The sequence below is a fragment of the Pristis pectinata genome, chromosome 1 (assembly GCF_009764475.1).
Source record: "Pristis pectinata isolate sPriPec2 chromosome 1, sPriPec2.1.pri, whole genome shotgun sequence".
NCBI lineage: Eukaryota > Metazoa > Chordata > Chondrichthyes > Rhinopristiformes > Pristidae > Pristis > Pristis pectinata.
In genome coordinates this window covers 43,189,765-43,211,092 of record NC_067405.1, presented here as the reverse complement: position 1 = coordinate 43,211,092, position 21,328 = coordinate 43,189,765, and the positions used below count along the sequence as shown (strand labels likewise).

Below are 21,328 nucleotides of genomic sequence, written 5' to 3'. Positions count from 1 at the left end.
ATTACTGTGTTTGGTCACTGACCTGTGTCATAATAAATTAAGCAGGTTGATGTGAATAGAAATTGTAACAGCAACTGTGGTCTTACATTCGCAGCAGAAAAATGAGATCTGCAGGACTTAAGGTGTCAGTTGTATTTGAAATACCTAAGTTCCTGTTTTAGTGGTGGTCATACCAAAAACATGTTGCTCTGATTTCTTATCACATTCCAATAACAACTTACCATTTTATGTATTTAAGCAATTATCAAATAATTTGTTTTGTGAGAATAATGGTTTTACATTTTCTGTGCATGCTTGTAACAGAGCTGTTCAGCTTTGGAAACTACATCAAGTTTGCAGCATAAAAAAAATATTTAGGTAAAGATTGTTCTGCCATTGAACTAAGATAAGTGTGAATGGAGCAATGAGGCTGGTTATTGATTGCAATGCGAATAGTGTACAGTAGTTAAGTGCTGAAATTTAGATGAGATACTAAACCAGGATCATTACTAAAAATGCTAATTTAACTGTTCAATACATTATTTCTATTTGTGGGATCTTGTGATGTGCAAACTGGTGCATTTTCTACATTACAGCAACGACTACATTATTCAACTTTGCTATGTCCTGATTTCACATGAGATTGTGGAAATACAAGTTGATTTTACTTTTGCTGTAGCAGAAGCACATTAAAAGGATGAAGTCTGCACTTTTCTAATTGGCTCAATTAACTATATCAGTTAATTATACTGATTTCCTGTAATGTATAGTATGGGAGGAAACTCCTGGGAACCAAACGATGCAACAATGACATTTATGATATATATTTTTCAAGGTTGTGCAGGAGAAATTGAGTCATTAAGATTGATTTTGTTCAGGTGAAGAGGAGAGTATGCAAGAAACACTTTGAAACTCAGGCCAACATGTGAACTGGGTTCAATTGTGTTGATCAATTCCATGTTGTGGGGAAGAACCAACTATTTCATTCCAGATCCTGGTCAAGCAAACCCGGTCTTCAGAAAGGGCTGTGCTACAAGGAAAAATCAGTTTAAAGAACTGAAGGGCCTGCTTCAGTTCTTTAAACTATGTCTCTACTAACCTCCACTTGCCAAGTTTTGGCTCACTCTGTACCAGGTTGTGGATTCCCAAGTATCCTCATCGCAGCATGCTCTCCCACCAATTTTCATGTCATCAGCAAACTTGGATACCTTGCAGTCGGCTACCAGCGGTCCTTTCACAAATCTAGAGGTACTGCAGCACGTGAACTACTGGTAAACACAACAAAAATACGTTACTGCATTCTCAGCTTGGGGTTTCTTTGCGTTGAATTTTTGGCTGTCTTGGTTATCCTCGCTTCACCCCACCTTCCTCAGATCTTTTAAGCTTAAGTAAATTCTTTGCAGAATTCTCTACAAATTCTTTGCAGAATTTACTGTCTTTCAATCTTCCCATCCTTCTCTCAGCTCTGAATTCATCACTTTGGTCAATGCTGATAATTTTGCAAGTAAGTTTCTATTTAATTCGTACTGTGCTTGACATGATTTAATTGTGCAGACCGAAACTAATGACAAGTGTGGTGAAGTGCTCTCTGAAAGGTAAAACATCTTCTCCCTCCTCTTCTCGCTGGACTATGTCAACGCGTCACAGCAAATACCATTGAATTTGGCCGAGCCAATCTTGGACTCTTATTGGCGGGGTATCTGCCTTCTCTTTGGCTTAGCGCCAAAAACATGGTGTGTTCTCATTGGCCGAGCGAACCTGAAGAAGTTGGTTGTGTTGAGTTAAGCGACTTGATCCGACTACGTGGGCTGGTTAACTGTGGAGCTGGTAAGTGATGACGACTTTATTTTGTATTGAACTCTCCGGGCCCAGAGCTCTGCGGGAAGTGTGTAATATTAAAAGTGCTAACAAATAAACTTCATATCTGTTGGGGAGAGAAGGCGGCGAAGAAACATATTTTGACATTTCGCGCAACGTTGATTATTTTGAAACCTTTGTATTACTTTTCGAAGAAAATACATGAAGTTTCTGTGCAAAGTATCGAAATACATTACCGGGCTCGCTTCACAAACTACTGTCTAAGCAACATAAAAAAAAGCTGACCTTCACCACTGTGAAGACGTTTCCTAACGTCCATTCCTCTCTGTCACCACCTGTTCGGTAGAACTGGGTGTTCTGATAGAACGTAGAGCAGCACAGCACAAGATCAGGTCCTTCAGCCCACGATGTTGTGTCGAACTAATTAAACCAGTAATTAAATGCCTAACTAAAGTAATCCCTTATGCCCACACAATGTCCATATCCCCTCATTCTCTGCACATTCATGTGCCTGTCTAAGAGCCTCTTAAACACCTCTATTGAATTTGCCTCCACTACCACCCCTGGCAGCACATTCCAGGCACCCACCACTCTGTGTAAAATAAAACTTGCCCCGCACATCTCCTTTGAACATTCTGCACCCCCCTCCCATCTTAAATGCATGCCCTTTAGTATTAGACATTTTGACCCTGAGGAAAAAGTTACCAGCTGTGCCCCTCATCATCTTATAAACTTCTATCAGGTCTCCCCTGAGCCTCTGCTGCTCCAGAGAAAACAACCCAAGTTTGTCCAACCTCTAATCCAGGCAGCAGCCTGATAAACCGCTTCTGCACCCTCCCCAAAGCCTCTGCATCCTTCCTATAATGGGGTGACCAGAATTGAATGCAATACTCCAGATGTGGCCCAACCAGACTTTCATAAAGCTGCAACATAACTTCCCGTCTCTTGAACCCAGTGCCTTGACTAATAAAGGCAAGCATACATCATCTTTACCACCCTATCAACCTGTGCAGTCACATTCAGGGAGCTATGGACTTGGACCCCAAGATCCCTCTGTACATCAACACTGTTAAGGGTCCTGCCTTTAACAGTGTACTGTCCCTTTACATTTGATCTCCCAAAGTGCAACACCTCAAACTTGGCTGGATTAAACGTCATCTGCCATTTCTCCACCCATATTTGTAACTGATCTATATCCGGCTGTAACCTTTGGCAATCTTCTACACTATCCACAACAGAACCAATCTTCATATTGTCTGCAAACTTATCAACACTCCCCCCCCCCCCCCATCTACATTTTCATCCAGGTCATTTATATATATCACAAACAACAGAGGACCCAGTATAGATCCCTGCAGAACACCACTAGTCACGGACCTCCAACCAGAATAAGTCCCATCAACCACTACCCTCTACGGACAAGCCAACTCTGAATCCAAATGGCCTAGTTACCATGGATCCTATGCATCTTAATCTTCTGAATGAGCCTACCATGCGGGACCTTGTGAAATGCAGTCATTGCATTTGAGGGTCGGTCAGTCATCGAAGTAGATGAATGGCGAGTTACCCAAGTTCTTTTTCTTTTTACAATATTTTTATTAATCCACATAGAGAATACAGAGTACATGAATCAGAAAAAAAATAGAATAGTACTGAATACATTGTCTTGAATCACACTTAAAATCACAATACCCCATATAGTAATCAAAAATGATAATGATTAAATTGCAATAATTTTATTGTAAAAAAAAATCTAAACCCACTACCAAGACCGAAGCTGTTTGATAAAGAAAGAAAGACAAAGGGAAACCCTTATCATATAATGATACTCGCCAACATCTGTACTTTAATCACCAAATCAAAGGTTTTGAAAATAGTTCAAAAAAGGTCCCCACAATCTTTGAAAGTCTAAGTTAGAATCAGAAATTGAACAACGGATCTTCTCTCGATTCAGGTATGACATAACATCACGTAACCATTGAACATGAGTAGGCAGATTTAAGCAACACAGCCCTCCTGGCTATAAAAGAAATAAAGGCCAATATATGTAGATCAGAAGTCTCCAAAGTTATTTCTTTTTCACCAACAATCCCAAATAATGCAGTCAAAGGATTAGGCTTAAAATTTATTTTAAAAAGCACAGAAAAGGTTTGAAATAATTCTGTCCAGTATTTTTTTTAAGACTCGGACATATCCAAAACATATGGATTAGAGAAGCCTCTCCATTGTTGCATTTATCACAATAGGGAGATATATCCAGATAAAAATGAGATAACTTGTCTTTGGACAAGTGAGCTCTATGGACCACTTTAAATTGAAGGAGGGAATGACGAGCGCGTAATGATGAAATGTTAACCCAAGTTCAATGCACATCCATCAGAGCACTTTCTGTTTTTACTGGTGTACCCTCTGGCCCATTCATCTTGAACAGCGAGGCTGTGTGCAATGCAGGACCTTCCCAACTGTGGGTGACCAGGCCACACCCACTCCTGAACTCCAGGAAAATTTCACTGAAGTCAGTGGAAGAGGCTGGGTAGACTTGGGATAGGGAGTACTACAGACAGTTTGAGATTTATCTAACAGAAAGAACTGAGGTTGGCGGAGGTATCTGAACCTTGGCTGTTTGGAATTTAGCCCATGGACTCAATGTCCCATTGATCCAGTCACTCTCCCATTTGACAACCAGCAGTACTTTTACCAGCAGTGCTTAGTGCTAACACCACTCTCACTTGCTGCCTTGAGGGCTCTGAGCATGGTCTTTTCCAAATGGTGTAGACTGTTGCCCATATGAGGATTGTACTTGCATTGGGTAAGCGTGTGCTTGTCGTGATTCCACTGACTCAAGTTGTCGTTGCTTGGATTGACAATGGAATCATAGAAAAGTAACATCACAGGAGTCCATTCAGTCTATCACGTCTGGGCTGGTTGTAAAAGAAATACCCAACCAAATTCAACTGTCCAGATCTGTGACCTGGCAGGTTATGGCTCTTCAGGTAGGTATTCAGAATCAGGTTTATTATCACTGACAAATGTTGTGAAATCTATTGTTTTGTGGCAGCAGCACAGTCAGTGCAAGGCAAGGACATAAAAATTACTTTCAGTTACAAAAATAAATAGTGCAAGGTAGTGTTCATGGACTGTTCAGAAATCTGATGGCGGAGGGGAAGAAGCTGATCCTGAAACATTGAGTGTGGGTCCTTCAGGCTCCTGTACCTCCTCCCCGATGGTGGTAATGTGAAGAGGGCATGTCCAGGCACTTTTTTAAAAAAAAATTATCAATAGTTCCTGCTTCCACCATCCTCTCAAGACGGTGAAATTCTGGGTGAATGAACTTTTCTTAATTTCTACACTAATACTTCTACCAATTGTTTAAAATTTATGCCTGCTAGATTTTACTTAAGTGGGATTGTGAGTAAGGAATAGAATGTAAAGTGGCTTCAGAGGATATGGACAAGCTGTGCTATTGAGTGGAATATAATATAAAACCATGTGAGGTGTTGCACTTTGCACTGAAGAGGGGAGCAGAGTATTTGTTAAATGGTGAGAGATTGGGTGGTGTTGATGTTCAAAGGGGCCCAGATGTTTATGCAGGGGCAGCAGACAATTAGCAAGTCAAACATTACATTAGCATTTATGACAAGAGGATTTGACTACAGGAGTAGGGAAGTGTTACTGCAGTTGTAGAGGCCCTTGGACTGTACCTGGAGTATTGTTATAGTTTTAGTCTTACCTAAGAAAGAACCTGCTTGTCATAGAGGAAGTGCAGCGAAGATTCAGTCCACTGGTTCCAGGGAAGGCAGATTTGCCTTATGAGTAGACTAAACCTGCATTTTACAGAGTTTGTGAGAGGTTACACTGAAATACACGAAATACACAAAATACTTACAAGGCTCAACGGGGCAGATACTTCCCCTAGCCAAAGAGTTTGGAACTGGGGATCAGAGTCTCAATGAGGTATAAGCTGTTTCGGACTGAGATGAGTTTTTTTGGGCAGAAGGTAGCGAATCTTATGAATTCTCTACCCTAGATAGCTGTTGAGGGTCAGTCATTAATGTAGTTTAAAGCAGAGAATGATTAATTTCTGGACATTAAAAGAATCAAGGGTTATGTGGCTATTTCACAAAAATGGCAATGAGTTAGTAAACCAGCTATGATCTTGATTGCAGATCGGATTGGAAGGACTGGATGATCTACTCTTGCTCTGATATTTTTTGTTCTTATAGCCCCTCAACTGAGAGAAATGTGGTCGGTTGTACTGTTGGGCTCTTCGTATATTTCTACACCTCAGTTAAGTCTCTCTTGTTTCAAAGAAAACAACTCTAACCTATCCAATCCTTTTTGATGGTTAAAATCGTCCAGTCCTGGCATCCTTGTAAGTCTCCTTCATACCCTCTCCAGTGTAAACACATCTTTCCTGTAATGCAGTGATCACAACTGCACAAAATAATAGAATCATAGAGTGTACAGCCGAGAAATGGGGCCTTCAGTCCACCATGTCCATGCTGATCTTTATGCCCTTCTACACTTCTCCCATTTTCCTGCACTGGATCTGTGTCCTTTTATGCCTTGCCTTTTTAAATGCTTATCTAAACATCTCTTTAAAGATTGTAATGATTCCACCACCTCCCGTGGCAGTGGTTTCTTGATATCAACCACTCTCTGTGTAAAAATGGAAAAAAAATCTTTCCCTCAAATCCCCTTTAAAATTCCTTCTCACCTTAAACCTATATCCTCTTGTTTTTGATACCCCTTCCATTCAAAAAAGATTTTGACTATCTATCCTACCCGTGCCTCTCATAATCCTATCTACAGTACTTCCATCAGGTCACCCCTTGGCCTCCTTTGCTCCAGGGAAAACAAATACAGATTGTCCAATCTATCCCCTTATCTGAAGTCATCCAATCCAGGCAACATCCTGGTGAGTCACCTCTATACTCTGTCCAGTGCAACCACATCCTTCCTATATGTGGCAATCAAAGTCCAAGTGTGACCGAACCAGTGTTTCATAAAGTTGCAATATAGTCTAAAAATTTTTACTTCCCTGCTTTTATATTCTTTGCCTCAGCTAATAAGGAAAAGCATTTCATTTGCTTTTTTAACCATCTGATCCGACTGACCAACACTACTACTACCTGAAGTTGAAAGCTTTCCTCCCTATGATTCACATGTCCAACTTTTGTTCCATCTACTGACTTTATCATGCCCATTACATTTAATGCTAAGTCATTGATAAATATTACTAAAAGCAAGGGATTGAATACTGAGCTTTGTGGAGCCCACGTGGTAATAACATCCTGTGGCACAAACACCTGCCAGTCATTACCTTTGGGTTCTAACCACTGAGCTAATTGAGGATCTAATTTTCTGCTCTCCCTTGGATATAGTGCAGTCTTGCTTTTTTGACCAGCCTGTCAAAAGCTTTGCCTAAATCCACATGACTACATCAAATGAACAGCCTCAATCAACCATCCTTGTTATCCTTGTCTGGAGAGATCCCAGAGGATTGGAAACTGCAAATATAATGCTACTATTCAAAAGAGGAGGAAGACAAAGTGGGGAACTGTGGGACAATTAGCCTTGCGTCTATCAGTGGGGAAAATGCTGGAGTACATTATTAAAGAGGTAATAGCAGGACAACATAGCATTATGAAATTTGCTAGAGTTCTTTGAAGATTTAGCAAAAAGGCTGTATAAAAGGGAACAGTGTATTTGGGTGGGGCTTTACAAGGCATTTGATAAGATGCTGCAAAATAAGATAAGTGAGGTTCAAGGTATAAATGTATTGGTATAAATAAGGGATTGGTTAAGTAACAAAAGATGGTGAGGGTAGATGGTTCATATTTGGATTGGCAATCAGTAACTAGTGGGATGCACAGGGATCAATGCAGAGACCTTAACTATTTACAAATGTGTATTGATGACTTTATAGTAGGAACCAAGTGTTCTGTCAAATTTATTGATTACACAAAAACATTTGGGTTAGCAAGTTGTGAGGAGACCACAGAGAGCCTGCAAGGGAAGTATAAAGATTAAGTGAGCAGGCAAGAAGCTGGCAAATGGTGTATAATGTGGGAAAATGTGAGGTGTCCACTTGGGAAGGAAGAACGAAAAGCAAATTATTATTTAATGGAGTGCGACTAAAATGTACAATCTGGGGGTCCTGCCGTAGGGCAGTACAGTTCTAACAACCCAGGCTTGATCCTGATCTCGTGTGTGTGTGTGTGTGTGTGTGTGGAGTTTGTACATTCTCCCTGTGACAATGTGAGTTTCTATTGGGTACTCTAGTTTCCTCACACTTTGCAAAGATGTGCTGGTTGGTAGGTTAATTGGCTGCTTTCAAGCTACCCTAGTGTAGGATTGTGGCAGGAGAAATGGGGAGAGTTGATGCATGTGTGAGAGAATAGGTTACAGGGAAACAAGTGGAGGAATAGGATTAAAGAGATTGATGTGAGAGCTGGCGTAGACTCAGTGGGCCAAATAGCCGCCTTCTGTAGTCATAAGCAAAAATGAGAAACATAAAATATTAGCATACTGATGCTTGAAGTAACTAGGAAGTTTAATAGGACATAGATTTTTATTGCAAGTTGTGAGGAGACCACAGAAATCCTGTAAGGGAAAAGTACAGATTAAATGACTTAAAATAGGGAATAAAAATAAGACAATAAAATAGAGAAGTTTAGAAGCAACTTTAGAGGGTGCTGGTGAGACTGCACAAGCAGTATTGTGTACAGTTTTGATTGTCATATTTAGGGAAGAATATACTTGTATTGGAGGCATTGCAGAAGAGGTTAGGTTAACTCCTGCAATGAGGGCGTTGATGTATGAAGAAAGGTAGAAAGGTTGAGCACTTTGGACCTGTACTCATTGGGGTTTAGAAGAATAAGAGAATCATAGAATATAGAACATAGAACACTACGGCATAGTACAGGCCCTTCGGCCCACAATGTTGTGCCGATATTTTATCCCGCTCTAATATCTGCCCTCCCAAATGTTAACCCTTCCCTTCCATTTCTCTATCATTCATGTAGCTATCTAAGAGTCTCTTAAATGTCCCCAGTGTATCTGTCTCCACAACCTCTGCCGGCAGTGTGTTCCACGCACCCACCACTCTCTGTTTGAAAAACCTACCTCTGACATCCTCCTTATACCTTCCTTCAATCACCTTAAAACTATGCCCCCCTCGTGTTAGCCATTTTCGCCCTGGGAAAATGTCTCTGACTGTCCACTCGACCCATGCTTCTTATCATCATGTAGACCTCTATCAAGTCACCTCTCATCCTCCTCCTCTCCAAAGAGAAAAGCACTAACTCATTCAACCTATCCTCATAAGACATGCTCTCCAATCCAGGCAGCATCCTGGTAAATCTCCTCTGCACCCTCTCTAAAGCTTCCACATCCTTCCTTTCATGAGGCGACTAGAACTGAACACAATACTCCAGGTGTGGTCTAACCAGAGTTCTACAGAGCAGCAACGTTACCTTGAAGCTCTTGAACTCAATACCCCAACTAATGAAGGCCAACACACCATACGCCTTCTTAACAACCCTATCGACCTGTGTGGCAACCTTGAGGGATCTGTGGACGTGTACCCCAAGATTTCTCTGTTCCTCCACACTGTTAAGAGTCCTGCCATTAATCTTGTATTCTGCCTTTAAATTCGATCTTCAAAAGTGTATCACTTCACACTTTTCCGGGTTGAACTCCATCTGCCACTTCGCAGCTCAACTCTGCATCCTATCAATGTTCTGTTGTAATCTACAGCAACCTTCTACACTATCCAGAACACCAACCTTCGTGTCATCAGCAAACTTACTAACCCACCCTTCCACATCCTCATCAAAGTCATTTATAAAAATCACAAAGAGCAGGGGTCCCAGAACAGATCCCTGCGGAACACCACTGGTCACTGACCTCCAGGCAAAATACGCTCCATCTACCACCACCCTCTGTCTTCTATGGGCGAGCCAATTCTGAATCCACACAGCCAAGTTTCCCTGGATCCCATGTCTCCTGACTTTCTGCATGAGCCTTCCATGAGGAACCTTATCAAATGCCTTACTAAAATCCATGTACACCACATCCACTGCTCTACCTTCATTAATGTGCTTTGTCACATCCTCAAAGAATTCAGTCAGGCTCATGAAGCACGACCTGCCCCTCACAAAGCCATGCTGACTGTGCCTAATCAGCCTATGCTTCTCCAAATGGCCATTAATCCTGTCTCTAAGAATGTTCTCCAGTAATTTGCCCACTACTGAAGTAAGACTCACTGGTCTGTAATTCCCAAGGTTATCCCTACTCCCTTTCGTAAACAAAGGAACAACATTTGCCACCCTCCAATCATCTGGCACTATTCTTGTGACCAGTGAGGACGCAAAGATCGTTGCCAAAGGCGCAGCAATCTCTTCCCTCGCTTCCCATAATAACCTTGGATATATCCCGTCCAGCCCCGGTGACTTATCTATCCTAATGTTTTTCAAAAGTTCCAGTGCGTCGTCTTTCCTCACATCGACATGCCCTAGCGTATCAGCCTGTTGTACGCCATCCTCACAAACGTCAAGGTCTCTCTCACTGCTGAATACTGAAGCAAAGTATTCATTAAGGACCTCCCCTGCCTCTTCCGACTCCAGGCACAAGTTTCCTCTTTTATCTCTGATCGATCCTACCTCACTCTAGTCATTCTCCTATTTTTCACATATGTGTAGAACGCCTTGGGGTTTTCTTTAATCCTACTCTCCAAGGCCTTCTCATGCCCCCTTCTAGCTCTCCTAATTTCATTCTTAAGCTCCCTCCTGGCCACCTTGTAACTCACCAGAGCCCTATCTGAACTATGCTTTCTAAACCTTAGGTAAGCTTCTTTCTTTCTCTTGAGAAGATATTCTATGTCTCTTGTCAACTACAGTTCCTTCACTCTACTGTCCTTACCCTGCCTCAATGGGACAAACCTATCCAGAAGCCCAGGCAAGTACTCCCTATACAACCTCCACATTTCTGCTGTGCACTTACCCAAGAATGTCTGATCCCAATTTAAGCTCCCAAATTCCTGCCTAATAGCATTATAATTCCTCCTCCCTCAATTAAATACTTTCCCATATCGTCTGCTCCTATCCCTCTCCAAGGCGATGGTAAAGGTCAAGGAGTTATGGTCACTACCTCCAAGATGCTCTCTCACTGAGAGATCTGAAACCTGATCAGGTTCATTGCCTAGTGCCAGATCCAGATTGTCCTCTCCTCTAGTCGGCCTGTCCACATACTGTGTCAGGAATCCTTCCTGGACACATCTAACAAACTCTGCCCCATCTATCCCCTTTACACTAAGGAGGTGCCAATCAATATTAGGGAAGTTGAAATCGCCCTTGACAACAACCCTGTTATTTTTGCACCTCTCCAAAATCTGCCTCCTGATCTGCTCCTCAGTATCTCTGCTGCTATTGGGGGGGTCTGTAGAATACTCCCAATAGAGTGATCGCTCCCTTCCTGTTTCTGACTTGTACCCGCACTGACTCAGAAGACGATCCCTCCAGGACGTTCTCCCTTTCTACAGCTGTGACACTGTCCGTGATCAGCAAAGCCACTCCCCCACCTCTTTTACCTCTGACCCTCTCCCTTTTGAAACATCTAAACCCTGGAATATCCAGCAGCCATTCCTGCCCTTGTGACAGCCAAGTCTCTGTAATGGCCACCACATCGTCGTTCCATGTACTTACCCATGCTCTAAGTTCATCACCCTTGTTCCTGATACTTCTCGCATTAAAGTAGGCATGGTTCAGCCCATCCAACTGACTGCAATTTTGCCCTTTCAACTGCCTATCCTTCCTCACAGTCTTTCTACATGCTGCATCTACTTGTACACTAAATGCACTGACCTCTGACCTATCACTCTGGTTCCCATCCCCCGCCAAACTAGTTTAAACCCTCTCCAACAGTTCTAGCAAACCTGCCCACAAGGATATTGGTCACCCTCCAGCTCAGGTGTAACCCGTCCCTTTTGTACAGGTCGTACCTTCCCCAGAAAAGATCCCAGTGGTCAACAAATCTGAAACCCTGCCCCCTGCACCAACTCCTCAGCTACGCATTCATCTGCCAAGTCAACCTATTCTTATGTGATTCACTAAGATCACCTGAGAGGGTTGGATGCTCAAAGGATGTTTCCCCTAGAGGAGCTATTTAAAACTTGGGGGCAGAATAATTGGTTCCTGAATAAGGCTGGTGAGGAGGAGTATCCTTCCTTAAGGATCATGAATCTTTGGAATTCTATGCTGCAGAGAACTGTGGAGGTGAAGACATTGGACATATTCAGAACAGAGATTGGCAGATATTTAAACTACGAAATACTTCAGAGAGAGAAAGAACAGTAAAGTGGTTTTGAGCCCAAGATTGTATTAGTCATTATCTTGAATGGTGGAGATGCTCTGGGGTCAAATGGGCATCTACTGATCCTGTTTCTTATATTCTTATGTCTGCTCTCCTATATTCTGAAAAGGAAGGACTATAAGAGATAGCAGTTATAGGAATAAGTGGAACGTGGTTCAGAAGTTCCAGCCCATCACATACCATAAATACTATAAAATCATTTTAATTCTAGTAGGGTCATGGTAGTTGCTGGCAGTCTCTGATTATAAAGCACTGCACATTTCAAAGGAAAATGAGATGTCCTGGTATGAAATCAATAAGAAATACCCTGTTTCCTGATAATTTTCCTGACGCTGTCACCCAACTACAAAGATCTTGTGATGAGCCAGGAAATAAATATCCTTGATTTTGTAGTCACCAGATTACAGAGGCTTCCCACAAACTGCACAATTAGCAGAAACTCTACCAATGTGGTGGGGGGGGGGGGGGTGCGGGTGGTGGTGGTGCAGTGGAGTCATAGCAGATGGAGAAACCTTTATAGGTCTCAAGCCCCATCCAGAGAAACCTTCCTGGGCAGGTGGAAGGGCTGTGGCTTAGGAAGAAAACACAAAGATTAAAACACTGGAGACTAACTGCCTTTCAGCCCATCAAGTCTGTGTCAGCATTAATGGAAAGATAAGGAGTTAACATGTCAGGTCAAAGACCCTTCATCAGAACTGGGAAAGAGAGAAAATTAACTTCCTTTAAGTTGCAGAGAGGATGGGTGAGATTTGGTTAGGACAAAGGGATTACCTCTGTACACCTCTGTATTAAATCAAGGTCCTTCCACCTGCCCAGGACTGAGTTTGTTTCTCTGGGTGGTGTTTGCAGAGCTGTGTGGTAGGTAAGTTAATGAGGGAAACTGGAGAGAGAGAGCAAAGGGACATGTTAAAGGTGTGAGATGTCGGCCTGCACTGTTGATGAAACTGAAAGGAGAATGCTGGAAATGCCATGCAGATCAGGCAGTGTTGTGAGGAGAAATAAAGAGTTGATTTAGATGAGTAACCTTACAGCAAAGTTACAAACAGAAAAAGCCAGTTATCTGAAATTGTTTAACTTGATTTTGAGTCCTGAAAGCTGCAGTGTGCTTTGACAGAAGATGAGGAACAGCATCTCTTGTTCTGTCAAGCACATTGCAGCATTCACTTTACATTTTGGAAGTGATGACCTTTCAACAACAAGCAAAAGTTAGAAAAAAAAGGAGAGAGGTAAAGGGAACAAAAAAGGTCTAAAACAGGGTGGATATCTGGGAAATTAAATGACCACAAGTGGTGGTTGAGCCACCATATAATAACTGGGAGCAGGAGTAAGCTATCTCGTCCTTCAAGCCTGCTCCACCATACATCATAATCATGGCTGATCTATCTCAGTCATTTTCCACCACTGTCCTCATATCCCTTGATTCCCTTAATGCCCAGAAATCTCAAACTAGAGGGCATAGGTTTGGGGTAGGGGATGAGTGGTTCAGAGAGGACCTGAGGAGGAGTTGGTGGTTGGAATCTGGAACACAGCCTGAGTGGGTGGTAGGGGAAGGTACTCTCAGAACTCAATAAGAAACTAGACAAGCACTTGAATCAGCAAGGTATAGAAGGCTATGGACCAAGTGCTTGTAAATAGGATAGATTGGTTTAGGATGTTTGGCATAGATGCGGTAGGCTGAAGATATCGTTTCTGTGCTGTATGATTCATGGGAATCCCTGGCCCATGATTGCTCAAATTGGAGGAGGAATATATGGCTTGGCACTGAGATCATCAAATCCCTTTGGAAGTACTGACAAGTCCAGTGAAAATGCTACCTGCATGCCCCCTCAAATGTCTCTTGATCCACCTGTGGCAGAGCCTCAATAAGGCCACAGCAAAGATTATTATAGAAGGTGAAAACTCATGGTGTAGAAAGTAACAATGGCATGGATAGAAGATTGGCTGGCTAACAAGAAACAGAATAAGCCTAAATGAATCTTTCCTGGTTGGTAAAAAGCAATGAGCGGTGAGCCATATAAATTTATGCTGAGGCCTTAATTGTTTACAATTTCTATAAATGATCCAGATGAAGGTATGATTACTAAGTTTGTTGATGACACAAGGAGAGGTATCATTCTCCGCAACTTCCGCCATCTCCAATGGGATTCCACCACCAGGCACATCTTCCTCTCCCCTCCCCTTTCTGCAGAGATTGCGCTCTCCGTGACTCCCTTGTCTGCTTGTCCCTCCTCACTGATCCCCCTGCAGGCACATATCCCTGCATCCAAGCTAAGTGTTACATTTGCCCCTACACCACCTCCCTCATCACCATTGAGGGCCCTAAACAGTCCAGGTGAGGCAGTACTTTACATGTGAATCCATCGTTGTCATTTATTGCATCCGGTGCTCCTGGTGCGGTGTCCTCAACATCGGTGAGACCCGACGCAGATTGGGAGAACACCTTTGCTCTGTCTTCCACAACAGTCAGGATCTCTCGATGGCCAGTCATTTTAATTCCACTTCCCATTCCCACACCAACGTGTCTGTCCATGGCCTCCTCTACTGCCAAGTTGAGGCTAGACGCAGATTAGAGGAACAGCACCTCATATTCGGCCTTGGTAGTCTCCAACCTGATGGCATGAACATCTATTTCTCTAACTTCTGGTATCCGCTCCCCTCTGTTCCCCCTTCCCCCCACCTTTTCCTTGTTATTCTACCAGCCCCATCACCCCTTCTCTTTCTTCTTCCCTGCCCTCTTGATCTGCCCATCACCCACACACTCTGGTTCCCCTCCTCATCTTCCCTTTATTCCATGGTCCACTGTACGATCAGATTCCACCTTGTTCAGCCCTTTGCCACTTCCGCCTATCACCTCACGGGCTCTTTCTTCATTCCCACTCTCCCAGTCTCACCTGGATCCACCTATCACCCATCAAGTCTTGCTCCACCCCTTGCCCCACCTTTTTATACTGGCTATCTCCCCTCTTTCTTTCCAGTCCTGATGAAGGGTCTCAACCCGAAACGTCCACTGTCTGCTTCCCTCCATAGATGCTGCCTGACCCACTGAATTCCTCCAGCATTTTGTGTGTTGCTATATATGTTTAACATTATGGAAGAATAGAGCAGGTTGGGTAGAAGTAAATTACTTCCTGTATTGGAGATTTCCATATCAGGGAGCATAGAGCAGCAGGAATTTCTTTATGCAGAGAATTGAAAGGCTGTGGGACTCCCTGTCCCTTATCAACATCAGAGACTGAAACACTAATTTGTTGCTCCTTTCAGCACTCCTTAACGTGCATGGCTATGAAAGGACTGTATGAACTCATTTCAGAAACAGAATTCTTGCTTCACTATACATATACCTTAATTGATTTTCCCCACTGAAAGCCTGCTTAGTTTCATCCTGAAGTTACTGATGTTATCAGCCTTGATTGTTTGCCTTAGCAACCCAATCCAAACATTCACCAGCCACACTGAAATAAATCATATCTAATCTCTCTATTCATCCTTGATCTTCTGAGGATTACCCATTGTTTTCTGGAAGCAGCTCATCCATATTCTTTAAAGATACCAACAAGATGTCCTCTTGCTAGTCACCTTTATGCAAATAAAAAGTTTTGTAGTATATATTGAAAGCTTGGGGAACTGATGCTGGGCACTTTTTCTAGTATATTATCCTTTGTGCAGTACAATATCTATAATTGCAAATCAAATTAAAATAAAAACAGAAATTGCTTTTTTTTTTAAGATTTCCAGCACCTGCAGGAGTTAGGAAATGAATCACGCACTAGCTATTCAATTATATGTTCTGCAATCTCCTAAAATCTCCAGATGTTAAGTGGAATGGCAGAGCTGGGAGTACAATTTATATGATGGAAATGTGAGTAATCGAACAATTACTTGAAACAATTTTATTATTGAATTATTAAGCTTTTCTCAAGTGTGTATATATAAATGTGTGTGTGTGTGTGCATATATATATTTTATAGAGTACCATGTATTCATGAATCTTCTGATTTTAAAAACCTAGTTTTCAATGTAGAGGATTATGCCAAAGTATTAAAAACATTTCAAACTGCTACCACTATTGCTTCAATTTCAATTGTTGTGGAAAATTTGAATGATATATTTTAGCTGATTGCCCCCAAGAGATTAAAATTTCAGTGGATTCGTACATAAGTCAATTTTTTTTCAAGGTGCAACCTGTTTGGAAAATGGTAAGTAAGTGTGATTTTATTGTTTAAGAAGGGAGGAAGAAAAAAGTGGGTAACTAAAGATCTGTTGGCTTCTTCCAATCTAATATATTTCATTTGGTGTTCACAATGTGGTTTCCTCTACATTAGAGAAACCAGACACAGATTGGGTCATTGATTTGAGAAGCACCTTCACCGGGTCCATAGTGTGGCCCTGAGCTTCTTATTTCATCTCACTTTTCACCATTCCACTCCCATTCTGATCTTTCTGTTTGTGACACAAAGCAAGCTTCAGGAGCACCTTACCTACCATCTGAGTTTGTTGCGGCCTGCAGGAACCAATATTGAATTCTCCAACTTTAGATGACTCTCTTTTCCTTGTCTTTGCATTTAGAACCAGCCAATTTTTCCTGTCATCACTTTGTCTCAGCTTTTCCCTATGTATTTGTATTGTCTTGCCTGCTGGGCACATCCCACAGCTTTACCATTAACACCACAAAAATGCTTAATCTGATCATCATCACAATATTGTATCTGATTTCGTCCCCATCCTCCAATCCCCTCCCATATCTCTATTGATTTGTTTCTTAATCCCACTTCTGATGAAGGGAAGGGACCTGAAACATTAACTGATCCTCTTCTGTCCCCCACAGATGCTGCCTGTTTCTAGCATTTTCTTTTAGTTTTTATTTTACAAATTGTGCACCATATTGCCTCACACAGAATCAGACACTAGTGCGAGAGAGCAGTGTACAAATGTGAGACATACGAGTATCTGAGATGACCGAGAAAATGGGGAAGAGGCCAGTGTAATACGATCTTCACTCAGGGTGCATTTCACTTATTTGTGAATCTGATTTTGAAAGTTACAATAAGGCCTAGTTTTAAATAGAAATTTATCCCAATACAAATGATACCTGTGATCAGCCATGAATGAGGGCTTGGCTTGAGGGGCTGAGTGTCCTGGGGAGGACCTGTAACATTGATTCCAGGAGGAATTTATCATGGTTAGTTAAAGAATGAAGGTGATTTTTTTTGCAAACTGTTTTGAACTGGATGTGATGGGAAGCAGTTGTGTCAGTCTTGCTGGCAGAAGATAAGTGTATGTTACTGAGACTAATTGCAATATTTCTATTTTGCACCATTGACCAGTTTTTCATGCAGTCCATGTTTATGGCAGGTTGAAGTACACTATTTCTGCTATAAATGTTGGACAATTAAGTTGAATTCCCTAGGTGGCTGTACAACTTTATAATGTAAAAAGTAATTCCACTGTAATGAGTTGTGAACTACATATGCTGGGTTCTGGGAACAGCCATGATAATGGAAAAGGTTTATCATTAAATTGGATACATCTGTGTCCAGTGGTGGTAGCAAACCATTATGCTCTCTGCTCAGTGCCTGCATCCTAATCTTGCTGTTAACTATGTTGTTATTACTTCAGTAAGGTATCCAATTGTGTGAATCAAAGGAGGCTGTGAGGTAAGAGAAGTGTTTTCTTTCTGCAGTAGGTTATCCAAATGGACAGAATGAAATCCTGAGGCATAGGATACAATGCTGATTCAGTATTGAGGAAAGGGAGAGGTGTTCCGTTCCACTTGATGGAACAACTTCACTTGAATTGGGCTGGGACCAAATCAGCATCCTGGCAACTTTAAGCAAGAGAGAATCTCCCCTAGTAAGTTAATTTTTTAAAATGTGTAGATAACCAATATGTCTGAAATAGATTCTGCACAGGTTGGGGCATGGTCTAATCAAAGTTGTTTTCACCTTGTGTGTGGAGCTTCCTCTTTCCCCTCCTCCAAGCCTTGAAGTCAGAATTCATGGGCAGTAGCTCACTGCTGGCTCAATGAATTTAAGACAAAACATGAATGAAATAGAATTTTGTAGTTTTATTACTTGGTTTAGCTGCATTCTCTACAGTATCAGCAGCACCTTTTAACAGTTAAACATTTTATTTACAGTGAAAACAATGTAGCTTTTGACACCAGGAACACAGGCAACAGCTTAATTATACAACATTAACAAGCCCAGATAAACCAATTTTCAGTTTGTGTATAAATTACACACAGGCATTCTATGGATGTAAAAACAAGCAGTAAACTGTACTAACAAAGATTTTGCATTTCTGAAAATGGTTGTAATTTGTACAGCACGGGTAATTGTTCAGAATTTAATGTTTCACACCATTTATGCCTATAGAGAAGAAACCAATAATCCTGCAAACATGTCAATCTGTCCTGCATTTAATTTTTTTTCTCTCCAATAGTGGAATATACTACTCAAATGATGCCAAGCAATCAAGGCTTACCAATAAAATGGCCTATCCCTCAATATTACAAAATTTGTTTAAGACAATCTCATTTAATACAAAATTAAGCCTTTACAGATCTGAGTTTTGTAGATAATGTATGAAGGCCATGTTATAATAAAACGCCAATGCTACGTTGTAGCAATGGGCAGCTCTATTATTGGAATTCAGGATCCAATTAAGAAAGCAAAACAAAAGCCAAATTTTTATACAGCCTGTACAAAATCAAACTGCTGTAACTTAAGAACAAGGTAAATATAATGAAATCATTTACAACAATATAAAACAATGCTATTTTACTATTATCTTGCACAGTACATTCTACAGTTTGACCTATAAATACATCAGCTGCTTACCGTAGCTTCAATATGTAAATGTTTTTGTGCATTTCCAGGTTTACAAGAGCTACTCTAATCTCTTTACACATAATTTTACTTCGATGGGCTGCTGTATTTCTGTGTGCTAAAATCATTTGTTCTGGCCTTATTTTAAACAAAGTCCCAAAGTGACTCATTAGACTATGTACAATGTTCCCAAAAATGTGGATGAACAGTTTTAAACTCCTAAATACATAAGCTGCTTGATGTGTACCAAGTTTTACAGTGTGCAGTGCTTTGACCAACATCTGCAGCTTATTGTTATCCATGGTTCAATTCTATTTGAAATAAATCAAAAGCAAAGAGTTCAAAAATTGGTACACCCTAATCCTTTCACAGCCTCTGCTTTCTCCTTCCAATCTTCCCTCCCAGGCAGGAAAAAATAACTTCAAGTTATCCCATCTCCAGCTGCAAATTAATCTGGAAAGTTTTACAAGTTTTGTCAGTCTAACTACTAGTCTTAATAAGAAACTATGTTTGACATTGGTGAAACTGGTATTGTGGCTGGCCCAGGCATGTGTAGATTTCCTGAAGAATTTGACCGTCGCATATGAGGGAGAAGGTAAGTATCATTAGCCAGCAAATGCACATCAAAGCGATCTTCTTTGCGATATGCTAGACAACGTCTAATAAAAGCCTGAAACAACAGACATTAGATTTTAAATCAAATGAACAAAACTGGCAATTTTTTTCTCACATGAAGTAAACATGCCAATAACATTGAGTCCAGTTACCTTTGCTTCATTGCTAACAACTGGTTTAACAGGAAATTGGACTTCAGTTGCTTTTAATATTGTATTCTCTTGCAAGATGTCCTGCTGTGACTGGTTGTGGCCAAAGGGCTGAAAAAAATACTTCACATTAGGCAATTTTCACAAACAAAACTTTCAGGAATTAAATAAAAATGAAATTAAATATCACCTTACGACCATAGAGACACTGGAAGAAGATAACTCCAACAGACCAGACATCCACTTTGTTAGAAATTTTGGGTGGTTCTTTTCCTACAACAAAACACTCAGGAGGCAAGTACCTAGGAAAAGATTTAAAACAAAACAGCTGTTTTTTTTAGTTTGCAGTGAAGTCCAGATAAAAATAACAAAACATAAAAACGAAGCTACTAGATACAATAATTCACAGCAAAATCTATAATTACCTGGACAAGTCAAAATTAAATAAAAAACCTGTATGACTTTCTAATTGCAAACTGTGTTTAACTGATTTAAAACAAAAGGGGAGTGATTAAGGTAATACACTGTTATACACTTGCAAAATTGATGTCCATAAGGGGCAAAGGAGCATAGATATAAAATTAACAGATGCAGTGAGTAGTAATAGAGGGAAACATATAGGAGTTCTCAGTGATTTGCTACTAAGATCATTACTTTTTGTGGTCTATGTTCATGAATTGACACAGGTATGCAGGGAACAATTTTGAAGAGAGAGTTCAAGGAGGGCTTGGAATGAAGTCTTTGAGAAGATGCAATAAACTTTTGCAAAAATGAGGGGTTTCTGTGAAATGGGCAGAATCAATCTTTAGAGCAGGGAAGGTTCAATAAAAGTATTCAAAATCATTACAAGTCTAGACAATGTGAGAAGAAACTTCCCATTTGTGCAAAAGATCAGGTGTTGGACAATGAGAAAAAGTTAAGATCCATGGTTGTATACTAAACTTGACTTTCATAAAAAGGGAAAACAAGAGAAATAAGAGAAAATTGTAGGGCCAAGAGATTGTGGATTCTCCCACAATTAACCAGCATGAGCGAATTGGTGTAAAACAAGGCCATCTGGGCTAAAGATTCTATGGTTCTGAAACTCTAGGAGGTTCTGCATCAGGTCCAAAAGATTTATCAGTTTTTGCTCTTGTAAGTTTCCAGTGTTTTATCCTTTACTCTTACTAATTACATCAAGTATCTCACTCTCTTGGATCCTTAGCTCCCAATAATTTTGTGCTCTTTTCTTAAATCATCCTCTACTGTGATACAACAATGCCAAATACCTAATATCCCTACCATTTCCTTCTACTTTCACTACTTCCAGCATCCTTTTGAACATAGATATTTAGAGAAATTATATATATCTGAGGCATCCTAAAATGCTTCATGACCAACCATTTTGAAATGAAGTCATTGTAGTGTTTTGGTGAATACAGCAAGATGCAACAAATTAGTGATTAATTTGCACTTTGGGTTTGGCTAAGAGAAACTTCAACCAGGTGACCATAACTCTGCATCTCAAAAAGTATTACAAAATCTTTTCTGTTGAATCATACCATTAGACGAGGCACTGGTATGTTA

The 21,328-nt window shown here is 40.9% G+C and overlaps 1 protein-coding gene across 8 annotated transcripts in view; it reads right to left on the bottom strand.

Annotated features, from left to right (window-relative positions):
- Positions 1-18,215: 18,215 nt before the first annotated feature.
- The window catches only part of LOC127574263 (serine/threonine-protein kinase tousled-like 1), a 118,882-nt gene continuing 115,769 nt past the window's right edge, over positions 18,216-21,328 (bottom strand). For all 8 annotated transcript variants that reach the window (XM_052023144.1, XM_052023161.1, XM_052023153.1 and 5 more), the window contains 3 exons: positions 19,953-20,064; positions 19,766-19,873; positions 18,216-19,668 (listed from right to left, as the gene is read on the bottom strand). In XM_052023144.1, coding sequence (XP_051879104.1) covers positions 19,492-19,668; positions 19,766-19,873; positions 19,953-20,064 — 397 coding nt within the window. In that variant the 3' untranslated portion in view covers positions 18,216-19,491. The remainder of the gene's footprint in view (positions 19,669-19,765; positions 19,874-19,952; positions 20,065-21,328) is intronic.